Source organism: Lampetra fluviatilis, chromosome 64, assembly GCF_964198595.1.
Source record: "Lampetra fluviatilis chromosome 64, kcLamFluv1.1, whole genome shotgun sequence".
Taxonomy (NCBI): domain Eukaryota; kingdom Metazoa; phylum Chordata; class Hyperoartia; order Petromyzontiformes; family Petromyzontidae; genus Lampetra; species Lampetra fluviatilis.
Window position 1 is genome coordinate 7,071,888 of NC_136338.1, and position 25,491 is coordinate 7,097,378.

The 25,491-nt window shown below is 53.8% G+C and overlaps 1 protein-coding gene across 5 annotated transcripts in view; it reads right to left on the minus strand.

The window, feature by feature from the left end:
* NADSYN1 (NAD synthetase 1) overlaps positions 1-25,491 on the minus strand; it is a 138,545-nt gene that overhangs the window by 78,634 nt on the left and 34,420 nt on the right. For all 5 annotated transcript variants that reach the window (XR_013640538.1, XR_013640539.1, XM_078882223.1 and 2 more), the window contains 2 exons: positions 15,343-15,396; positions 14,524-14,613 (listed from right to left, as the gene is read on the minus strand). Coding sequence is in view for 3 of the 5 variants with exons in the window: in XM_078882223.1 (XP_078738349.1) it covers positions 14,524-14,613; positions 15,343-15,396 (144 nt within the window). In the remaining 2 variants the exon portion in view is untranslated. The remainder of the gene's footprint in view (positions 1-14,523; positions 14,614-15,342; positions 15,397-25,491) is intronic.

The following is a 25,491-nucleotide window of genomic DNA, read 5'->3' on the forward strand; positions in this document are numbered from 1 at the left end:
ACCAGTGTCACTCACCACTCACACCACAGTGTCACTCACCACTCACACCACAGTGTCACTAACCACTCACACCACAGTGTCACTCACCACTCACACCACAGTGTCACTCACCACTCACACCACAGTGTCACTCACCACTCACACCACAGTGTCACTCACCACTCACACCACAGTGTCACTAACGACTCGCACCACAGTGTCACTCACCACTCGCACCACAGTGTCACTAACCACTCACACCACAGTGTCACTCACACCACAGTGTCACTAACCACTCACACCACAGTGTCACTCACCACTCACACCACAGTGTCACTCACCACTCACACCACAGTGTCACTAACCACTCGCACCACAGTGTCACTCACCACTCGCACCACAGTGTCACTCACCACTCGCACCACAGTGTCACTCACCACTCACACCACAGTGTCACTCACCACTCGCACCACAGTGTCACTCACCACTCACACCACAGTGTCACTAACCACTCACACCACAGTGTCACTCACCACTCACACCACAGTGTCACTCACCACTCACACCACAGTATCACTCACCACTCACACCACAGTGTCACTAACCACTCACACCACAGTGTCACTCACCACTCACACCACAGTGTCACTCCCCACTCACCACTCACAGTGTCACTCACCACTCACACCACAGTGTCACTCACCACTCACAGTGTCACTCACCACTCACACCACAGTGTCACTCACCACTCACAGTGTCACTCACCACTCACACCACAGTGTCACTAACCACTCACACCACACTGTCACTCACCACTCACAGTGTCACTCACCACTCACACCACAGTGTCACTAACCACTCACACCACAGTGTTACTCACCACTCACAGTGTCACTCCCCACTCACTCCACAGTGTCACTCACCACTCACACCACAGTGTCACTCACACCACAGTGTCACTAACCACTCACACCACAGTGTCACTCACACCACAGTGTCACTAACCACTCACACCACAGTGTCACTCACCACTCACACCACAGTGTCACTCACACCAGTGTCACTAACCACTCACACCACAGTGTCACTCACCACTCACACCACAGTGTCACTCACCACTCACACCACAGTGTCACTCACCACTCACACCACAGTGTCACTAACCACTCGCACCACAGTGTCACTCACCACTCGCACCACAGTGTCACTAACCACTCACACCACAGTGTCACTCACACCACAGTGTCACTAACCACTCACACCACAGTGTCACTCACCACTCACACCACAGTGTCACTCACCACTCACACCACAGTGTCACTAACCACTCGCACCACAGTATCACTCACCACTCGCACCACAGTGTCACTCACCACTCACACCACAGTGTCACTCACCACTCACACCACAGTGTCACTAACCACTCACACCACAGTGTCACTAACCACTCACACCACAGTGTCACTCACCACTCACACCAGTGTCACTCACCACTCACACCACAGTGTCACTCACCACTCACACCACAGTGTCACTAACCACTCACACCACAGTGTCACTCACCACTCACACCACAGTGTCACTAACCACTCACACCACAGTGTCACTAACCACTCACACCACAGTGTCACTCACCACTCGCACCACAGTGTCACTCACCACTCACACCACAGTGTCACTCACCACTCACACCACAGTGTCACTAACCACTCACACCACAGTGTCACTAACCACTCACACCACAGTGTCACTCACCACTCACACCAGTGTCACTCACCACTCACACCACAGTGTCACTCACCACTCACACCACAGTGTCACTAACCACTCACACCACAGTGTCACTCACCACTCACACCACAGTGTCACTCACCACTCACACCACAGTGTCACTCACCACTCACACCACAGTGTCACTCACCACTCACACCACAGTGTCACTAACGACTCGCACCACAGTGTCACTCACCACTCGCACCACAGTGTCACTAACCACTCACACCACAGTGTCACTCACACCACAGTGTCACTAACCACTCACACCACAGTGTCACTCACCACTCACACCACAGTGTCACTCACCACTCACACCACAGTGTCACTAACCACTCGCACCACAGTGTCACTCACCACTCGCACCAGTGTCACTCACCACTCGCACCACAGTGTCACTCACCACTCACACCACAGTGTCACTCACCACTCGCACCACAGTGTCACTCACCACTCACACCACAGTGTCACTAACCACTCACACCACAGTGTCACTCACCACTCACACCACAGTGTCACTCACCACTCACACCACAGTATCACTCACCACTCACACCACAGTGTCACTAACCACTCACACCACAGTGTCACTCACCACTCACACCACAGTGTCACTCCCCACTCACCACTCACAGTGTCACTCACCACTCACACCACAGTGTCACTCACCACTCACAGTGTCACTCACCACTCACACCACAGTGTCACTCACCACTCACAGTGTCACTCACCACTCACACCACAGTGTCACTAACCACTCACACCACACTGTCACTCACCACTCACAGTGTCACTCACCACTCACACCACAGTGTCACTAACCACTCACACCACAGTGTTACTCACCACTCACAGTGTCACTCCCCACTCACTCCACAGTGTCACTCACCACTCACACCACAGTGTCACTCACACCACAGTGTCACTAACCACTCACACCACAGTGTCACTCACACCACAGTGTCACTAACCACTCACACCACAGTGTCACTCACCACTCACACCACAGTGTCACTCACACCAGTGTCACTAACCACTCACACCACAGTGTCACTCACCACTCACACCACAGTGTCACTCACCACTCACACCACAGTGTCACTCACCACTCACACCACAGTGTCACTAACCACTCGCACCACAGTGTCACTCACCACTCGCACCACAGTGTCACTAACCACTCACACCACAGTGTCACTCACACCACAGTGTCACTAACCACTCACACCACAGTGTCACTCACCACTCACACCACAGTGTCACTCACCACTCACACCACAGTGTCACTAACCACTCGCACCACAGTATCACTCACCACTCGCACCACAGTGTCACTCACCACTCACACCACAGTGTCACTCACCACTCACACCACAGTGTCACTAACCACTCACACCACAGTGTCACTAACCACTCACACCACAGTGTCACTCACCACTCACACCAGTGTCACTCACCACTCACACCACAGTGTCACTCACCACTCACACCACAGTGTCACTAACCACTCACACCACAGTGTCACTCACCACTCACACCACAGTGTCACTCACCACTCACACCACAGTGTCACTCACCACTCACACCACAGTGTCACTCACCACTCACACCACAGTGTCACTAACCACTCGCACCACAGTGTCACTCACCACTCGCACCACAGTGTCACTAACCACTCACACCACAGTGTCACTCACACCACAGTGTCACTAACCACTCACACCACAGTGTCACTCACCACTCACACCACAGTGTCACTCACCACTCGCACCACAGTGTCACTAACCACTCGCACCACAGTGTCACTCACCACTCGCACCACAGTGTCACTCACCACTCACACCACAGTGTCACTCACCACTCACACCACAGTGTCACTCACCACTCACACCACAGTGTCACTAACCACTCACACCACAGTGTCACTAACCACTCACACCACAGTGTCACTCACCACTCACACCACAGTGTCACTAACCACTCACACCACAGTGTCACTCACCACTCACACCACAGTGTCACTAACCACTCACACCACAGTGTCACTCACCACTCACACACAGTGTCACTCACCACTCACACCACAGTGTCACTCACCACTCACACCACAGTGTCACTCACCACTCACACCACAGTGTCACTAACCACTCACACCACAGTGTCACTCACCACTCACACCACAGTGTCACTCACCACTCGCACCACAGTGTCACTCACCACTCACACCACAGTGTCACTCACCACTCACACCACAGTGTCACTAACCAGTCACACCACAGTGTCACTAACCACTCACACCACAGTGTCACTCACCACTCACACCACAGTGTCACTAACCACTCACACCACAGTGTCACTCACCACTCACACCACAGTGTCACTAACCACTCACACCACAGTGTCACTCACCACTCACACCACAGTGTCACTAACCACTCACACCACAGTGTCACTCACCACTCACACCACAGTGTCACTAACCACTCACACCACAGTGTCACTCACCACTCACACCACAGTGTCACTAACCACTCACACCACAGTGTCACTAACCACTCACACCACAGTGTCACTCACCACTCGCACCACAGTGTCACTCACCACTCACACCACAGTGTCACTCACCACTCACACCACAGTGTCACTAACCACTCACACCACAGTGTCACTAACCACTCACACCACAGTGTCACTCACCACTCACACCAGTGTCACTCACCACTCACACCACAGTGTCACTCACCACTCACACCACAGTGTCACTAACCACTCACACCACAGTGTCACTCACCACTCACACCACAGTGTCACTCACCACTCACACCACAGTGTCACTCACCACTCACACCACAGTGTCACTCACCACTCACACCACAGTGTCACTAACGACTCGCACCACAGTGTCACTCACCACTCGCACCACAGTGTCACTAACCACTCACACCACAGTGTCACTCACACCACAGTGTCACTAACCACTCACACCACAGTGTCACTCACCACTCACACCACAGTGTCACTCACCACTCACACCACAGTGTCACTAACCACTCGCACCACAGTGTCACTCACCACTCGCACCACAGTGTCACTCACCACTCGCACCACAGTGTCACTCACCACTCACACCACAGTGTCACTCACCACTCGCACCACAGTGTCACTCACCACTCACACCACAGTGTCACTAACCACTCACACCACAGTGTCACTCACCACTCACACCACAGTGTCACTCACCACTCACACCACAGTATCACTCACCACTCACACCACAGTGTCACTAACCACTCACACCACAGTGTCACTCACCACTCACACCACAGTGTCACTCCCCACTCACCACTCACAGTGTCACTCACCACTCACACCACAGTGTCACTCACCACTCACAGTGTCACTCACCACTCACACCACAGTGTCACTCACCACTCACAGTGTCACTCACCACTCACACCACAGTGTCACTAACCACTCACACCACACTGTCACTCACCACTCACAGTGTCACTCACCACTCACACCACAGTGTCACTAACCACTCACACCACAGTGTTACTCACCACTCACAGTGTCACTCCCCACTCACTCCACAGTGTCACTCACCACTCACACCACAGTGTCACTCACACCACAGTGTCACTAACCACTCACACCACAGTGTCACTCACACCACAGTGTCACTAACCACTCACACCACAGTGTCACTCACCACTCACACCACAGTGTCACTCACACCAGTGTCACTAACCACTCACACCACAGTGTCACTCACCACTCACACCACAGTGTCACTCACCACTCACACCACAGTGTCACTCACCACTCACACCACAGTGTCACTAACCACTCGCACCACAGTGTCACTCACCACTCGCACCACAGTGTCACTAACCACTCACACCACAGTGTCACTCACACCACAGTGTCACTAACCACTCACACCACAGTGTCACTCACCACTCACACCACAGTGTCACTCACCACTCACACCACAGTGTCACTAACCACTCGCACCACAGTATCACTCACCACTCGCACCACAGTGTCACTCACCACTCACACCACAGTGTCACTCACCACTCACACCACAGTGTCACTAACCACTCACACCACAGTGTCACTAACCACTCACACCACAGTGTCACTCACCACTCACACCAGTGTCACTCACCACTCACACCACAGTGTCACTCACCACTCACACCACAGTGTCACTAACCACTCACACCACAGTGTCACTCACCACTCACACCACAGTGTCACTCACCACTCACACCACAGTGTCACTCACCACTCACACCACAGTGTCACTCACCACTCACACCACAGTGTCACTAACCACTCGCACCACAGTGTCACTCACCACTCGCACCACAGTGTCACTAACCACTCACACCACAGTGTCACTCACACCACAGTGTCACTAACCACTCACACCACAGTGTCACTCACCACTCACACCACAGTGTCACTCACCACTCGCACCACAGTGTCACTAACCACTCGCACCACAGTGTCACTCACCACTCGCACCACAGTGTCACTCACCACTCACACCACAGTGTCACTCACCACTCGCACCACAGTGTCACTCACCACTCACACCACAGTGTCACTAACCACTCACACCACAGTGTCACTCACCACTCACACCACAGTGTCACTCACCACTCACACCACAGTATCACTCACCACTCACACCACAGTGTCACTAACCACTCACACCACAGTGTCACTCACCACTCACACCACAGTGTCACTCCCCACTCACCACTCACAGTGTCACTCACCACTCACACCACAGTGTCACTCACCACTCACAGTGTCACTCACCACTCACACCACAGTGTCACTCACCACTCACAGTGTCACTCACCACTCACACCACAGTGTCACTAACCACTCACACCACACTGTCACTCACCACTCACAGTGTCACTCACCACTCACACCACAGTGTCACTAACCACTCACACCACAGTGTTACTCACCACTCACAGTGTCAGTCCCCACTCACACCACAGTGTCACTCACCACTCACACCACAGTGTCACTCACACCACAGTGTCACTAACCACTCACACCACAGTGTCACTAACCACTCACACCACAGTGTCACTCACACCACAGTGTCACTAACCACTCACACCACAGTGTCACTCACCACTCACACCACAGTGTCACTCACACCAGTGTCACTAACCACTCACACCACAGTGTCACTCACCACTCACACCACAGTGTCACTCACCACTCACACCACAGTGTCACTAACCACTCACCACTCACACCACAGTGTCACTCACCACTCACACCACAGTGTCACTAACCACTCACACCACAGTGTCACTCACCACTCACACCACAGTGTCACTCACCACTCACACCACAGTGTCACTAACCACTCACCACTCACACCACAGTGTCACTCACCACTCACACCACAGTGTCACTAACCACTCACACCACAGTGTCACTCACCACTCACACCACAGTGTCACTAACCACTCACACCACAGTGTCACTCACCACTCACACCACAGTGTCACTAACCACTCACACCACAGTGTCACTCACCACTCACACCACAGTGTCACTAACCACTCGCACCACAGTGTCACTCACCACTCGCACCACAGTGTCACTAACCACTCACACCACAGTGTCACTCACACCACAGTGTCACTAACCACTCACACCACAGTGTCACTCACACCACAGTGTCACTAACCACTCACACCACAGTGTCACTCACCACTCACACCACAGTGTCACTCCCCACTCACCACTCACAGTGTCACTCACCACTCACACCACAGTGTCACTCACCACTCACAGTGTCACTCACCACTCACACCACAGTGTCACTCACCACTCACAGTGTCACTCACCACTCACACCACAGTGTCACTAACCACTCACACCACACTGTCACTCACCACTCACAGTGTCACTCACCACTCACACCACAGTGTCACTAACCACTCACACCACAGTGTTACTCACCACTCACAGTGTCAGTCCCCACTCACACCACAGTGTCACTCACCACTCACACCACAGTGTCACTCACACCACAGTGTCACTAACCACTCACACCACAGTGTCACTAACCACTCACACCACAGTGTCACTCACACCACAGTGTCACTAACCACTCACACCACAGTGTCACTCACCACTCACACCACAGTGTCACTCACACCAGTGTCACTAACCACTCACACCACAGTGTCACTCACCACTCACACCACAGTGTCACTCACCACTCACACCACAGTGTCACTAACCACTCACCACTCACACCACAGTGTCACTCACCACTCACACCACAGTGTCACTAACCACTCACACCACAGTGTCACTCACCACTCACACCACAGTGTCACTCACCACTCACACCACAGTGTCACTAACCACTCACCACTCACACCACAGTGTCACTCACCACTCACACCACAGTGTCACTAACCACTCACACCACAGTGTCACTCACCACTCACACCACAGTGTCACTAACCACTCACACCACAGTGTCACTCACCACTCACACCACAGTGTCACTAACCACTCACACCACAGTGTCACTCACCACTCACACCACAGTGTCACTAACCACTCGCACCACAGTGTCACTCACCACTCGCACCACAGTGTCACTAACCACTCACACCACAGTGTCACTCACACCACAGTGTCACTAACCACTCACACCACAGTGTCACTCACCACTCACACCACAGTGTCACTCACCACTCACACCACAGTGTCACTAACCACTCGCACCACAGTATCACTCACCACTCGCACCACAGTGTCACTCACCACTCACACCACAGTGTCACTCACCACTCACACCACAGTGTCACTAACCACTCACACCACAGTGTCACTAACCACTCACACCACAGTGTCACTCACCACTCACACCAGTGTCACTCACCACTCACACCACAGTGTCACTCACCACTCACACCACAGTGTCACTAACCACTCACACCACAGTGTCACTCACCACTCACACCACAGTGTCACTCACCACTCACACCACAGTGTCACTCACCACTCACACCACAGTGTCACTCACCACTCACACCACAGTGTCACTAACCACTCGCACCACAGTGTCACTCACCACTCGCACCACAGTGTCACTAACCACTCACACCACAGTGTCACTCACACCACAGTGTCACTAACCACTCACACCACAGTGTCACTCACCACTCACACCACAGTGTCACTCACCACTCGCACCACAGTGTCACTAACCACTCGCACCACAGTGTCACTCACCACTCGCACCACAGTGTCACTCACCACTCACACCACAGTGTCACTCACCACTCGCACCACAGTGTCACTCACCACTCACACCACAGTGTCACTAACCACTCACACCACAGTGTCACTCACCACTCACACCACAGTGTCACTCACCACTCACACCACAGTATCACTCACCACTCACACCACAGTGTCACTAACCACTCACACCACAGTGTCACTCACCACTCACACCACAGTGTCACTCCCCACTCACCACTCACAGTGTCACTCACCACTCACACCACAGTGTCACTCACCACTCACAGTGTCACTCACCACTCACACCACAGTGTCACTCACCACTCACAGTGTCACTCACCACTCACACCACAGTGTCACTAACCACTCACACCACACTGTCACTCACCACTCACAGTGTCACTCACCACTCACACCACAGTGTCACTAACCACTCACACCACAGTGTTACTCACCACTCACAGTGTCAGTCCCCACTCACACCACAGTGTCACTCACCACTCACACCACAGTGTCACTCACACCACAGTGTCACTAACCACTCACACCACAGTGTCACTAACCACTCACACCACAGTGTCACTCACACCACAGTGTCACTAACCACTCACACCACAGTGTCACTCACCACTCACACCACAGTGTCACTCACACCAGTGTCACTAACCACTCACACCACAGTGTCACTCACCACTCACACCACAGTGTCACTCACCACTCACACCACAGTGTCACTAACCACTCACCACTCACACCACAGTGTCACTCACCACTCACACCACAGTGTCACTAACCACTCACACCACAGTGTCACTCACCACTCACACCACAGTGTCACTAACCACTCACACCACAGTGTCACTCACCACTCACACCACAGTGTCACTAACCACTCACACCACAGTGTCACTCACCACTCACACCACAGTGTCACTAACCACTCACACCACAGTGTCACTAACCACTCACACCACAGTGTCACTCACCACTCGCACCACAGTGTCACTCACCACTCACACCACAGTGTCACTCACCACTCACACCACAGTGTCACTAACCACTCACACCACAGTGTCACTAACCACTCACACCACAGTGTCACTCACCACTCACACCACAGTGTCACTCACCACTCACACCACAGTGTCACTCACCACTCACACCACAGTGTCACTAACCACTCACACCACAGTGTCACTCACCACTCACACCACAGTGTCACTCACCACTCACACCACAGTGTCACTCACCACTCACACCACAGTGTCACTCACCACTCACACCACAGTGTCACTAACCACTCGCACCACAGTGTCACTCACCACTCGCACCACAGTGTCACTAACCACTCACACCACAGTGTCACTCACACCACAGTGTCACTAACCACTCACACCACAGTGTCACTCACCACTCACACCACAGTGTCACTCACCACTCACACCACAGTGTCACTAACCACTCGCACCACAGTGTCACTCACCACTCGCACCACAGTGTCACTCACCACTCGCACCACAGTGTCACTCACCACTCACACCACAGTGTCACTCACCACTCGCACCACAGTGTCACTCACCACTCACACCACAGTGTCACTAACCACTCACACCACAGTGTCACTCACCACTCACACCACAGTGTCACTCACCACTCACACCACAGTATCACTCACCACTCACACCACAGTGTCACTAACCACTCACACCACAGTGTCACTCACCACTCACACCACAGTGTCACTCCCCACTCACCACTCACAGTGTCACTCACCACTCACACCACAGTGTCACTCACCACTCACAGTGTCACTCACCACTCACACCACAGTGTCACTCACCACTCACAGTGTCACTCACCACTCACACCACAGTGTCACTAACCACTCACACCACACTGTCACTCACCACTCACAGTGTCACTCACCACTCACACCACAGTGTCACTAACCACTCACACCACAGTGTTACTCACCACTCACAGTGTCACTCCCCACTCACACCACAGTGTCACTCACCACTCACACCACAGTGTCACTCACACCACAGTGTCACTAACCACTCACACCACAGTGTCACTAACCACTCACACCACAGTGTCACTCACACCACAGTGTCACTAACCACTCACACCACAGTGTCACTCACCACTCACACCACAGTGTCACTCACACCAGTGTCACTAACCACTCACACCACAGTGTCACTCACCACTCACACCACAGTGTCACTCACCACTCACACCACAGTGTCACTCACACCACAGTGTCACTAACCACTCACACCACAGTGTCACTCACCACTCACACCACAGTGTCACTCACCACTCACACCACAGTGTCACTAACCACTCACACCACAGTGTCACTAACCACTCGCACCACAGTGTAACTCACCACTCGCACCACAGTGTCACTAACCACTCACACCACAGTGTCACTCACCACTCACACCACAGTGTCACTCACCACTCACACCACAGTGTCACTAACCACTCACACCACAGTGTCACTAACCACTCACACCACAGTGTCACTCACCACTCACACCACAGTGTCACTAACCACTCACACCAGTGTCACTAACCACTCACACCACAGTGTCACTCACCACTCGCACCACAGTGCCACTCACCACTCACACCACAGTGTCACTCACCACTCACACCACAGTGTCACTAACCACTCACACCACAGTGTCACTAACCACTCACACCACAGTGTCACTCACCACTCGCACCACAGTGTCACTCACCACTCACACCAGTGTCACTCACCACTCACACCACAGCGTCACTAACCACTCACACCAGTGTCACTCACCACTCACACCACAGTGTCACTAACCACTCACACCACAGTGTCACTCACCACTCACACCACAGTGTCACTCACCACTCGCACCACAGTGTCACTAACCACTCACACCACAGTGTCACTCACCACTCGCACCACAGTGTCACTAACCACTCACACCACAGTGTCACTCACCACTCACACCAGTGTCACTCTCCACTCGCACCACAGTGTCACTAACCACTCACACCACAGTGTCACTCACACCACAGTGTCACTAACCACTCACACCACAGTGTCACTCACCACTCACACCACAGTGTCACTAACCACTCACACCACAGTGTCACTCACCACTCACACCACAGTGTCACTAACCACTCACACCACAGTGTCACTCACACCACAGTGTCACTAACCACTCACACCACAGTGTCACTCACCACTCACACCACAGTGTCACTCACCACTCGCACCACAGTGTCACTCACCACTCACACCACAGTGTCACTCACACCACAGTGTCACTAACCACTCACGCCACAGTGTCACTAACCACTCACACCACAGTGTCACTCACACCACAGTGTCACTAACCACTCACACCACAGTGTCACTCACCACTCACACCACAGTGTCACTCACACCACAGTGTCACTAACCACTCACAATACAGTGTCACTCACCACTCACACCACAGTGTCACTCACCACTCACACCACAGTGTCACTCACACCACAGTGTCACTAACCACTCACACCACAGTGTCACTCACCATTCACACCACAGTGTCACTCACCACTCACACCACAGTGTCACTAACCACTCACACCACAGTGTCACTAACCACTCGCACCACAGTGTCACTCACCACTCGCACCACAGTGTCACTAACCACTCACACCACAGTGTCACTCACCACTCACACCACAGTGTCACTCACCACTCACACCACAGTGTCACTAACCACTCACACCACAGTGTCACTCACCACTCACACCACAGTGTCACTAACCACTCACACCACAGTGTCACTAACCACTCACACCACAGTGTCACTCACCACTCGCACCACAGTGTCACTCACCACTCACACCACAGTGTCACTCACCACTCACACCACAGTGTCACTAACCACTCACACCACAGTGTCACTAACCACTCACACCACAGTGTCACTCACCACTCGCACCACAGTGTCACTCACCACTCACACCACAGTGTCACTCACACCACAGTGTCACTAACCACTCACACCACAGTGTCACTCACCACTCGCACCACAGTGTCACTCACCACTCACACCACAGTGTCACTCACCACTCACACCACAGTGTCACTAACCACTCACACCACAGTGTCACTCACCACTCACACCACAGTGTCACTAACCACTCACACCACAGTGTCACTCACCACTCACACCACAGTGTCACTCACCACTCGCACCACAGTGTCACTAACCACTCACACCACAGTGTCACTCACCACTCGCACCACAGTGTCACTAACCACTCACACCACAGTGTCACTCACCACTCACACCACAGTGTCACTCACCACTCGCACCACAGTGTCACTAACCACTCACACCACAGTGTCACTCACACCACAGTGTCACTAACCACTCACACCACAGTGTCACTCACCACTCACACCACAGTGTCACTAACCACTCACACCACAGTGTCACTCACCACTCACACCACAGTGTCACTCACCACTCGCACCACAGTGTCACTAACCACTCACACCACAGTGTCACTCACACCACAGTGTCACTAACCACTCACACCACAGTGTCACTCATCACTCACACCACAGTGTCACTCACCACTCGCACCACAGTGTCACTCACCACTCGCACCACAGTGTCACTCACCACTCACACCACAGTGTCACTCACCACTCACACCACAGTGTCATTCACCACTCGCACCACAGTGTCACTCACCACTCACACCACAGTGTCACTCACCACTCGCACCACAGTGTCACTAACCACTCACACCACAGTGTCACTCACCACTCGCACCACAGTGTCACTAACCACTCGCACCACAGTGTCACTCACCACTCACACCACAGTGTCACTCACCACTCGCACCACAGTGTCACTAACCACTCACACCACAGTGTCACTCACACCACAGTGTCACTAACCACTCACACCACAGTGTCACTCACCACTCACACCACAGTGTCACTAACCACTCACACCACAGTGTCACTCACCACTCACACCACAGTGTCACTCACCACTCGCACCACAGTGTCACTAACCACTCACACCACAGTGTCACTCACACCACAGTGTCACTAACCACTCACACCACAGTGTCACTCATCACTCACACCACAGTGTCACTCACCACTCGCACCACAGTGTCACTCACCACTCACACCACAGTGTCACTCACCACTCACACCACAGTGTCACTCACCACTCACACCACAGTGTCACTCACCACTCACACCACAGTGTCACTAACCACTCACAGTGTCACTAACCACTCACACCACAGTGTCACTAACCACTCACATCACTCCCTCACACAACATCACCATCGTTGCTGATGACGACGGTGATGGTGATGTTGCTGACTATGATGATGATGCTAATGATGATGGTGACGACGACAATGTTGCGAGTCGGCACGGCTCACCGCTCGCGAGCCCACGGAGTGAACCAGCGCAGCTCGCGGTAGTTGCCGTGGTTGCACAGCACCATCTTGGGTCGGATCAGCAGGATCCTCCTGCGTGGCAGTGAGAGGCAGAGACAGGCACGGGCAGTTCCGTGGCAACCCGAGTTCAACTCCAGCTGAAGATTAATTCATTCATCACACATAGTCATCAAAGCACGCTAACTGCTGGACCACCCTCCCCACACACACACGGGCTCACACACGCACTCACACCCGAACACACATGGACTCACACGGGCCCACACACGCGGACTCACGCCCGCACACACGCAGACTCACACCCACACACACATGGACTCACACGCCCACACACGCGGACTCACACACACGGACTCACCCAGACTCACACATACACATACACGGACTCACACACACACACAAGAAAAGACAAAGATCCCCCGTATAGCCTTAACAGACTGTTAGGGCAAGTGCTGTTAGCGAGCACCTATGAAGGCCAACGCGGCACACGAGGGGGTGGGTGGCCAACACCACGCCCGGCCGCCTTTGTCTCTCTAGTGGTGATGTTTACACACCACACCAGGTACTCATTTGAGGCTGAGTCGACCTAGGGGAGGCCCAGGACCGGTTCAGATAATCGTCACCGGTGATGGCCGTGAGCGGGAATTGAACTTGGGACGCCGGGTTCGTAGCGCAGCACGCTAACCGCGACACTACTACTCCCCACTCACACACGCACACACACGGACTCACACACGGACTCACACACGGACTCACGCACGACCCACACACGGACTCACACATGCACACGTGTGGCCTCACCGGTTAAGGAAGATGACGCGGCAGTTGTAGCGCACGTTCTTGTGCATCACCGGCCTGGGAATGTGGATAAGGCAGAAACTCAGCACACAACTCCCTACAGCACGACTCTGCGGGTACACAACTCGCGTGCATGTGTGTACGTGCGTGTGGGTCCGACCGTGTGTGTGCGTGTGCGTGCGTGAGTGTGCATGTATGTGCGTGTGTGTACGTGTGTGTGTGTGTACATGCGTGTGTGTACGTGTGTGTGTGGCACAAGCGTCGTGGTGACGTCACCGCCACTTAGTGGCGAATGGCGGTTGTTTTTGTTGTTGTGTGTACGTGCGTGTGAGTGCGTCCATGTGTATGCGTGTGCGTGCGTGAGCGTGCATGTATGTGTGTGCGTCCGGTCACGCTCCCAGTCTACCACAACGCGACGTCGGAGGTGACCCAACAATCCATTAAGAATCCACTTCCTTTTGCCGAGGACGTTCCAGGGAAAATACGGCATTCCCTCGGTTTACGATGCCATCGATTAACGATGTTTCAATGAACGATCTGCCTACCCGTAGGGTCCCCTCCCGATCGTGTTTATTAAGAGATAAATGTTTCGAATAAATTCTGTTTCACGATATCACACGGAGCCGCAAATTTCGGCCAATCGGAGCGCTCCCTCGGTGGAGACTCAGCAGCCCTCGGACAAATCAGAAACATGCCCCTTTCATGAACGTTTTGAGAGTGACTGGCTGCAAAGATTGTCAATATTTTATGTTGATGTCTCTTGAATACTTCGTATGTTTTTTACTTAACATCGCCTTGCCAGGCACGCTGAGGAGTGGCTTGCGGAGCCTCAATTGGTTTCAGGAGAGGGCGATCCTGCACAGATGCCATATTATCTGTCCGGCTGCTACAGCAGAGGTGTAGGGAATTCCAAAAGGACCTACACCTCTGCTTCATTGATCTGGTCAAGGCCTATGATACCATCAATCGGCTGGGCTCTGGGTTGTTCTTGGTGCTTTCGGAGTCCCTGACTCTGCTCATAATTATTAAGGACCGTCATGATGATGGCAGGCCCGGGTAAAACTATGTGGCCAGGAGTCGGAGCCATTTCCTGTTAACCTTGGGGTGGGACAGGGATGTCCTCTGGCTCCCACATTATTTAACATCTATTTCAACCACGTAGTTCGGGAAACCTTTGATGGGTGTACTGGAGGAATTTCGACATTGGGAGGCTGATCGATGCCTGGGTGCAGTTAAGGGATGGCTCCCTATTGGTCAACCATGTTATGTACGCACATGATCTGGTAATTGCTGCTCACTCAGAGGAGGAGTTGGAGGCGCTGCTGCTGAACCTGGAGCGTCGCACTAAGAGATGGGGCCTCACCATCAGCCCCGCCAAACCTAAGCACCTGCCTGCATATATTGTGCCATCAAACACTCCACCCCCTCAGCTCCCAATTGATAATGGGGCAGTTTTGGAAAGAGTCTGCATGCCTGGCCACCGCATGCCTCAACAACTTTTGTTCGGCAGGATAGAGGGGGCTAAACAGGCGCGGCATGGGCTAGAGAAGACATGGAGCGATGTGGTACAGCAGAATATTGAGCTGAGTGGACTTGCCGATGACCGGTTCCAGCGGTGTCAAAATCGGCCTCTGTGGAAGAGGCTCATGAAGGATGCTACTGGGCAGTTGGAGGCAGTCGCCATCCAGCAACAACGGAGGGCAGTGGAGCGACACAAAGATGAGCGAAGCGCCGGATGGCTAAAGCACAGCAAGTTGGCACAGTAAGGGGCACAGGTGGCGCATCAGTCAGCCATCTCAGTCAGAAACCCATGGCACCTGGATCTGTCCCGTGACCTCCTGCGAGCGGGCGTTCGACACTTCACGTGACCTTAATGTGCACCTAGCCTGGCACAAGCACCGTGGCTACATCACCGCCACTTAATTTTGAATGTCGGTTGTTGTTGTTGTGTGTCAGGGTTTTTGTGTGTGTGTCAGGGTCGCGTGTGTGTGTGTATGGGTTGCGTGTGTGTGTGTGTATGGGTTGCGTGTGTGTGTGTGTGTGTCAGGGTCGCGTGTGTGTGTCAGGGTTGCATGTGTGTGTGTGTATGAGTTATTCTTTGGTTCTTTCAGTAAAGTCACGTATAAAGATAAAATAATAAATTAAATAATAGCATAAGACGTTTCGATTACAACACAAGCAATCATCATCAGGTATAAATGAAATAGCAACAAAAATCTAACCAGAAAACTATAGACAGACATATAAGCAGACAGATATCACCAAGATACATAGAGAGAGTAACACAGGTACAGAGAGGGAGATCGTCTCTGTGGCGTTGCCTTAAATAGACAGAGGGGGGCGGAGGCAGAGAGATAGAGGGGTTAGAGAAAAAATTAACATGTCAATGAGTACGAAGAACGCGTAGTAAAGTACGCAGGCTTGAACATTAGGAGAGAGGGAGAAAGAACACACTAAATTAAATAACCTAGCAAAATATCGAAATGTTATGTAATACAACACAGAGAGTCGGTCAACACACAATTAACGCATAGCCTGGTCGATTACGTATTTCAAAGATTGCTAAGTTAGAATTTAAGTGTGAAAATTCCAAAGAAAGACAAAACATAAAAACAAGAGGAACGGAGACACACAGATAGAGCAGAACATAAGAACGACAAAAAACGACTGTAGACAGAAAAAAGTACACTAAATACACAGGCAGAGAGAGAAAACAAAAAACCCAGAGAGAGAGAAAAAGGTAAACTTGGAACTTCACCGTAGAAGTGGTTCAATCTTAATTTTGGAGCTTTCGTGACTGCAGGAATTATTCTTTGGTTCTTTCGGTAAAGTCACGTATAAAGATAAAATAATAAATTAAATAATAGCATACGACGTTTCGATTGCAACACAAGCAATCATCATCAGGTATAAATGAAATAGCAACAAAAAATCTAACCAGAAAACTATAGACAGACATATAAGCAGACAGATATCACCAAGATACATAGAGAGAGTAACACAGGTACAGAGAGGGAGATCGTCTCTGTGGCGTTGCCTTAAATAGACAGAGGGGGCGGAGGCAGAGAGAGGGAGGGGTTAGAGAAAAAATTAACATGTCAATGAGTACGAAGAACGCGTAGTAAAGTACGCAGGCTTGAACATTAGGAGAGAGGGAGAAAGAACACACTAAATTAAATAACCTAGAAAAATATCGAAATGTTATGTATCTTTATACGTGACTTTACCGAAAGAACCAAAGAATAATTCCTGCAGTCACGAAAGCTCCAAAATTAAAATTGAACCACTTCTATGGGGAAGTTCCAAGTTTACCTTTTTCTCTCTCTCTGGGTTTTTTGTTTTCTCTCTCTGCCTGTGTATTTAGTGTACTTTTTTCTGTCTACACTCGTTTTTTGTCGTTCTTATGTTCTGCTCTGTCTGTGTGTCTCCGTTCCTCTTGTGTTTATGTTTTGTCTTTCTTTGGAATTTTCACACTTAAATTCTAACTTAGCAATCTTTGAAATACGTAATCGACCAGGCTATGCGTTAATTGTGTGTTGACCGACTTTCTGTTTATGTATTACATAACATTTCGATATTTTGCTAGGTTATTTAATTTAGTGTGTTCTTTCTCCCTCTCTCCTAATGTTCAAGCCTGCGTACTTTACTACGCGTTCTTCGTACTCATTGACATGTTAATTTTTTCTCTAACCCCTCCCTCTCTCTGCCTCCGCCCCCTCTGTCTATTTAAGGCAACGCCACAGAAACGATCTCCCTCTCTGTACCTGTGTAGTAATTACTCAGGAGGCTTGACGACGGGATCGGAGGCACACTTATTTATTAACACAACTTGTATACAGTTAGCGAGTATACACAGGACCTAAGGGGTAACGTCACCTTACTCGGCTAACAGGGAGACACAACATCTAAGCCCCGCTAACCTAAGCCCAAGTCCTCCACTAGGGAGCTAGGGGAGGCTACCTGTCCCAGCCCTGGTCAAGCTGGGATCCGACCCCCTGAGTTCCCAGACCTGCTCGTCAGTCTGGGCTCTCGGGGCCACGCCACCGGCTTGCCCTGGTCGGCCCTGATAAGGACAGCGAGCCAGGGGAGCTCCGGGGCCTATTCTAGCTGGTCTTCCGTCTTCGCTGGTTAAAGCTGATACCTCGACCTCGAGCCCTCCGGCTCACCCCCTCTTATAGTCCGCGGCCCCCCCGGGAGGGGCCCGTGGGGGATGCAGGTGCGGACGTCGGTGTGGCCACCTCCTATGTGTACGGCCCTAACCACGCCCCTTGTGTTTGTTTGCCATCCGCTCCCATACACAATTACACCTCTACATCACCCCCCCCTGTACAGCTCGCAGCCGTCCCCGGCTGCAACAAAATCAGAATAAAGGTGCATGCCTCCCCGAAACCGTGTGTGCCTCGCGTAAATTTAACAAGAACAATAACAGTCATAACAACAACAACAGGAAACAGGTAGAAGAAGAAAGAGAAAAAAATAACCCGGCGCACCCTCCCGAATAAATACCCCATTCCGCAAACCCAACATATATACACGCGCTCCGGATGCCCCTCCCCCACTGTCCGCAAGGGCCCCCCAACGGCCGACCTCACAATAGTCTGCGCGTTTTGGCGCGCGTTCTCGCGGCGGGCCCGTCACAAGGGCTCGACCCGGCACGCTCAGTGGTGGTTGGTGACGGTCCGGGTGCAAGAGAGTCTGGCGTCGCTGCCGAGTGACCCCCGACCCCTCCGGGAGGGGTTGGCGGGCGTGGACCCGTCACTCCTGTTGCACCTGGAGATGGAACAGTTGATGTCATGTTTGGCGAGAGCAGCGACGTCGGGGAGTCGGCGGACCCCTCACACGTTTGGCCATGCGTGTGTGTGTGTGAACCACGGGCCGGCGCAATGAACGGTTTCAACCTTGAGGGGTGCACGTACCACCGACGCCTCCCCCATTTGACGCGAACACATTGCGGCCGTAAGACCTGTACGACCTCCACTGGCCCCCGCCACGGCCGTACCAACTTTGACGAGGTTGCCAGTGGCACCTGGGGACAGTGCAACCATGCCCTGTCCCCTGGTTTCCATTTGAACACATGTACCCGCCCCAGCCGAAGCCTCTCGTTCGCCTTCTGGCGGAGTTCAGAATTTTGCACGGCCGCTTCCCGCGCCTCAGACAATTTGCTGATGTTAAATTTAACGTGTTCGGACAAGGTAGACTTCGCCTGAGGCGCCGAGAGCTTCAGCTGGGTCGTCACAGGGGGGTTAGCCTCGCGGCCATACATTAAAAAGAAAGGGGAAAATCCGGTGGCCGCATGGGGAGCCATCCTGTAGGCCTGCAACACACCGGCTATGCGAAGGTCCCAATCTGTCTGGGATTCGGACACCTGTTGGGACAGCATAGACGTGATGGTCCGATGCAGCCGTTCCACCATCCCGTCAGTTTGAGGGTGATACGGGGAGGTCCGAATTTTCTCCGTACCCAAGAGGTCGCACACCTCGCGGAGGAGTTTTCCCGAAAAATTCTTACCCTGGTCAGTAAGCAGCCGTTCCGGAGCACCTTTGTCGAGGACATAGCCCTGGACAAAGGCCTCCGCGATGGCTGCTGCCGACTGGTTGGCCAGGGGCCAGGCCATAGGCCATCTCGTGAAGTATTCGACCCCTGTCAATAAATACCTATTCCCCCTGGGTGTAGCGGGAAATGGCCCGAGTATGTCTAGCGCAACGAGCTCGTTAACCCGGGAAACCTTTATGGACTGCAGCGGAGGGTTGGACCCACTAGCTGGTGGCTTTCGCTGCGCGCATTGCGTGCACGACCCCAGGAGATCCCCCACGTCCTTTGCCATGCCCGGCCAGAAGAAATCGAGCTGGAGCGTGGCAAAGGTCTTGTGAACCCCCAAGTGCAGAAGCCGCTCATGAACAGCCCATACCACCTTACCCCTCAATGCTGCAGGCACCACGAGCTGCTGGCGGCGGGTTTTTCCGTCCCAGTGCATTAAAAGACCCTGGAACAACCCCCACGAGTCAATGTTCGCCACCCCCTGCCCAACCCCCCCTGCGCGACGGCGCAGAGCGAGGAGGGAGGTGTCCTCCATTTGGAGGCGTCCCCATTCCGCGACCGACAACCCCAGCAACGAATCCCTCCCTTCTTGCTCGATAGGACCCGAAGCCGAAGGCGCATCGGCGGCGGCCACGAGGACCGAATCGGTGGTGACGTTCGGGGGCCTACAACGCCCCGAACCCAGGAGGCAAGCGCACTCCGAAGTGGGTGGCAACCGTGACAGGGCGTCAGCGTTCGTGTGGCGGACGCCCTTACGATATGTGGTGACAAAGTCGTAGTCCTGGAGAATCTCCAACCATCGAGACAACTGGCCCGATGGTTGTTGAACCCGCAGAGCGTACTGTAGGGCCGCATGATCTGTACGGACGGTGAAACGCCGACCGTACAGATATGGGCGGTACTGCTGAATGAAATAAACAATTGCCAATAATTCCCGACGGGTAACGCAGTACCGTTGTTCCGCTGGAGACAGTACCCGACTACCGTAAGCCACCACATGCTCTACGCCCCCAATGAGTTGGGACAGCACGCCCCCGATGCCCGTGTTACTTGCATCTGTATCGAGCAAGAAGGGTTGTGAGAAGTCGGGGTAATTCAACGGCGGAGCCCCCACCAGGGCATTCCGGAGGGCGTGAAAAGCAGCCTCCTCCTCCAGCCCCCAATGAAACCTGACTCCCTTGGACGTCAAGGCATGCAATGGTTTCGCGATCGTAGCGAAGTCAGCCACAAACCGTCGATAGTACGACGCGAACCCAATGAAACTCCTGACCTCTCCCACCGAGGTGGGAGTCGGCCAGGAGCTGACGCATTCCGTTTTGGCGGGATCAGTGGATATCCCCGAGCGCCCAACAATGTGACCCAAATACCGCACCGATTCGCGGAGCAAATGGCACTTCTGCGGTTTAAATTTTAAATTGGCAGCCCGCATTTTGAGAAAAACAGCACGCAGCCTCTGGAGGTGTTCCTCGAAGGATTTGCTAAAGACGATGACATCGTCCAAGTAAATTAAACACGAATCCCATTGCAAGCCTGCCAAGACCAGTTCCATTAACCGCTGAAAAGTTGCCGGCGCAGAATGTAAGCCCATCGGCAAGCGGTTAAATTGGAAGAGACCTTGCGGTGTCCGAAAAGCAGTTTTAGGTTTTGATTCGTCATCCAGAGGAAGCTGCCAGAATCCAGATAGTAAATCGAGGGTGGAAAAGAATCGCGCCCCCGCCAAGGCATCGAGCGACTCATCCATTCGAGGAAGCGGGTACGCATCTGCCACAGAAATTTTGTTCAATCGCCGAAAGTCGACACAAAACCGCAGTGAGCCGTCGTGTTTTTTCACCAAAATGATCGGTGCGCCCCACGGGCTGTTGGAAGGGGAAATGATATCGGCGGCTAGCATGTCATCAACAGCCGATTTGACATGATCCTTTTCGGCGGGACTGAGCCGAAAGGGATTTTGGCGGATTGGCGCGCTGTCACCCGTGTCAATATGGTGTCGCAGCAATTTAGTACAACCAATATCAAATTTGTGTTTACTAAAAACGTCGGCAAATTCTTTCAGGAAAACTCGCAGCTGCGCACGCTGCGTGTCGGACAGATCCACAGATCCCGCGCAAAGTGCATCCAGCCATCCGTCATCACAGTCCGAATGCGGTCGCGACGGAGGATCGGTGGTTACCTGACCCACGAGTGGTTCCTCATAGGGCGCCGGCGTTGCGTGTGCAAGCACGGTCCCTTGAGGAACCACGGCCGTTCGCGATCCTACATTAAGGACTGCAATGAAGGGGTCCCCATCCCCTTTCACCATGGTCTGAGCCGCTAGCAAATCGGGTCCATTGACCCCGGCTCGAGATGGTCCCAACAAGACCCCCCGATCCGCAACCCCTTCAGCAAACGGCCGACGCAACCTAAGAGGGACGAGCATCTGAGCCCCCGGGGGTACGCGCACAGTTTTTGTCACGAGCGCCTGCACGGTGGCAAACGCCCGACGCTCCGTGGTGGGGGAAGACAAAAATGTAACACGTCGGCCCGATGGGAGCTCGATGCACCCCTGGTCAATCAAGATACGGATGGGCATTTTGGCCAAGAAATCCGTCCCCAACAGGCACGGAACCGCGAGTGAGGAGGAAACCAAAACAGGCCCGGATAATTTAATGTCTCCAATGCAAATTTTGGCGCGGATTTGCCCAATAATGCCCAGCGAGCCCCCGTTAGCAGCATAGCATGGCACGTCAACAGGGAGCAAGGGACGACTTTGAACGGGAAGGATGTTATAAATCAAATCAGATATAATGGTCGCCGATGCCCCTGTGTCAATTAAAATCCGCACCTCTACCCCATCAATATGACCGACCACAACCGATGATCCCGCCGACGCAGCAACGACACGATGGGCGAGCTCCGACCACTGACCCGGTTGGAGCGCTCGCCGCATTTCAGAACAATCGTGCGCGATGGGCGGCGATTTTCGAACCCTGTTCAGTTGAGCGCGTGAGTGCGTGTCGGATGTGTGCATGGGCCAAACGTGTGAGGTGCCACGACTCGCCGTATTTCTCTGCTGGAGCTTGGGTGGAGACGGCGTGGCGTCCTGACGAGGTGTCGCTCCGCGCTGACGGGGAGCCCGGCATCCTGACGCAACGTGGCCTTGCAGGCCACAGTTGTAGCAGCGTGTGAGCGCCCCAGATGGCCTGGGCTGCTCCTGGCGGCTCGGTCCATTCCGAGCCTGCGGTGCCGCCGATCTCCATTCCCCCCGCCGCTCCACCCCGCAGACCTCCTCTGATGGGAGGGCGGTGGCCGCCATGGCATGGCCGGCCACCCCCTTGGCAGCCTTGCGACGCAGGGACCGCAAGCCCCCGTGGATGTGGCGCGCGACCAGCAGGGACGACATCTCTCCGTCGTCTTGAGCCAAGACGGCGATGTCCAGCTCATCGGCGAGTAGCAGCAGCTTTTCAGCCACCATGGCGTCCACTCCCTCCTCGTCCATCCGCGGGAAAGCTGCCTTTGCCAGGGCCAGGAGAGCCGTTCGGAAGGCCAGGGGCGATTCGTTGGCGCCCCGATGCCGATCGTGGAACAGCTGCCTGCAGTCCGAAGGCGGCCCATAGACGGCTGACAGCAGCTGCAGCGCCAGGTGCAGCGTGGCGCGCTTTTCCTTAGGCGCCGAGGTGAGGGTAGCCAGGGCGTCGTCGTCCAGCATCGCCGGCAGCGCGCATAGTGCCTCGGCGTCCGTCCAGTTCGCCATCTCTTGATGAGCGATGAACCGCCTTTTGAAGCCGCCCCAATCTCCATCCGCTCCCACGAACTCCTTGAGAGGCGGCAGTCGCTGTTGTAAGGCGACGTCCGTGGCTGCGGATCTCGCTCCCTCGTTCCCAGCCGACGTTACAGTGTGGGCGGGCTGTGAGCATGGCATCGCCGGTCGCTCCGTTGTTGACGCGCTGGCCGGCGTTGATGATGTCACGGCTCGTGCTTGGCCCTCAGCAGTCACCTGACGCAGGCCGGCCCCGCCCTCTGCTCGCACTGTAGTGATGGCGGGAAATTTAACCGCGAGCCGCGTCGGGGTGGCGGGAAATGCCGGCGTGCGTCGGCTGCTGCCGTCTTCCCGCGCAGCCCCTCCAGCTCCCAGCCGCGTGATCTCCTCCAACACGGCGGCCGCGGCGTAGAGCAGCTCCGCCAGGCGGGAGTGAGCCAGCCGAAGTCCCTCGGCCGACGCATCCCCCCCCTCCTGTCGTAGCGGCGCGGGTGTACTGGGCCCCGGCTGCTCCGATCCGACCTCGGCCATCTCTGGTGGTGATTCGGCCGCGGTGTCCTCCCTCTCCGACTCCCTGGTACGTGTCGTCCCTCGTGTGTCCATCTTTGGACGTTTTACTTCTGACACCAGATGTAGTAATTACTCAGGAGGCTTGACGACGGGATCGGAGGCACACTTATTTATTAACACAACTTGTATACAGTTAGCGAGTATACACAGGACCTAAGGGGTAACGTCCCCTTACTCGGCTAACAGGGAGACACAACATCTAAGCCCCGCTAACCTAAGCCCAAGTCCTCCACTAGGGAGCTAGGGGAGGCTACCTGTCCCAGCCATGGTCAAGCTGGGATCCGACCCCCTGAGTTCCCAGACCTGCT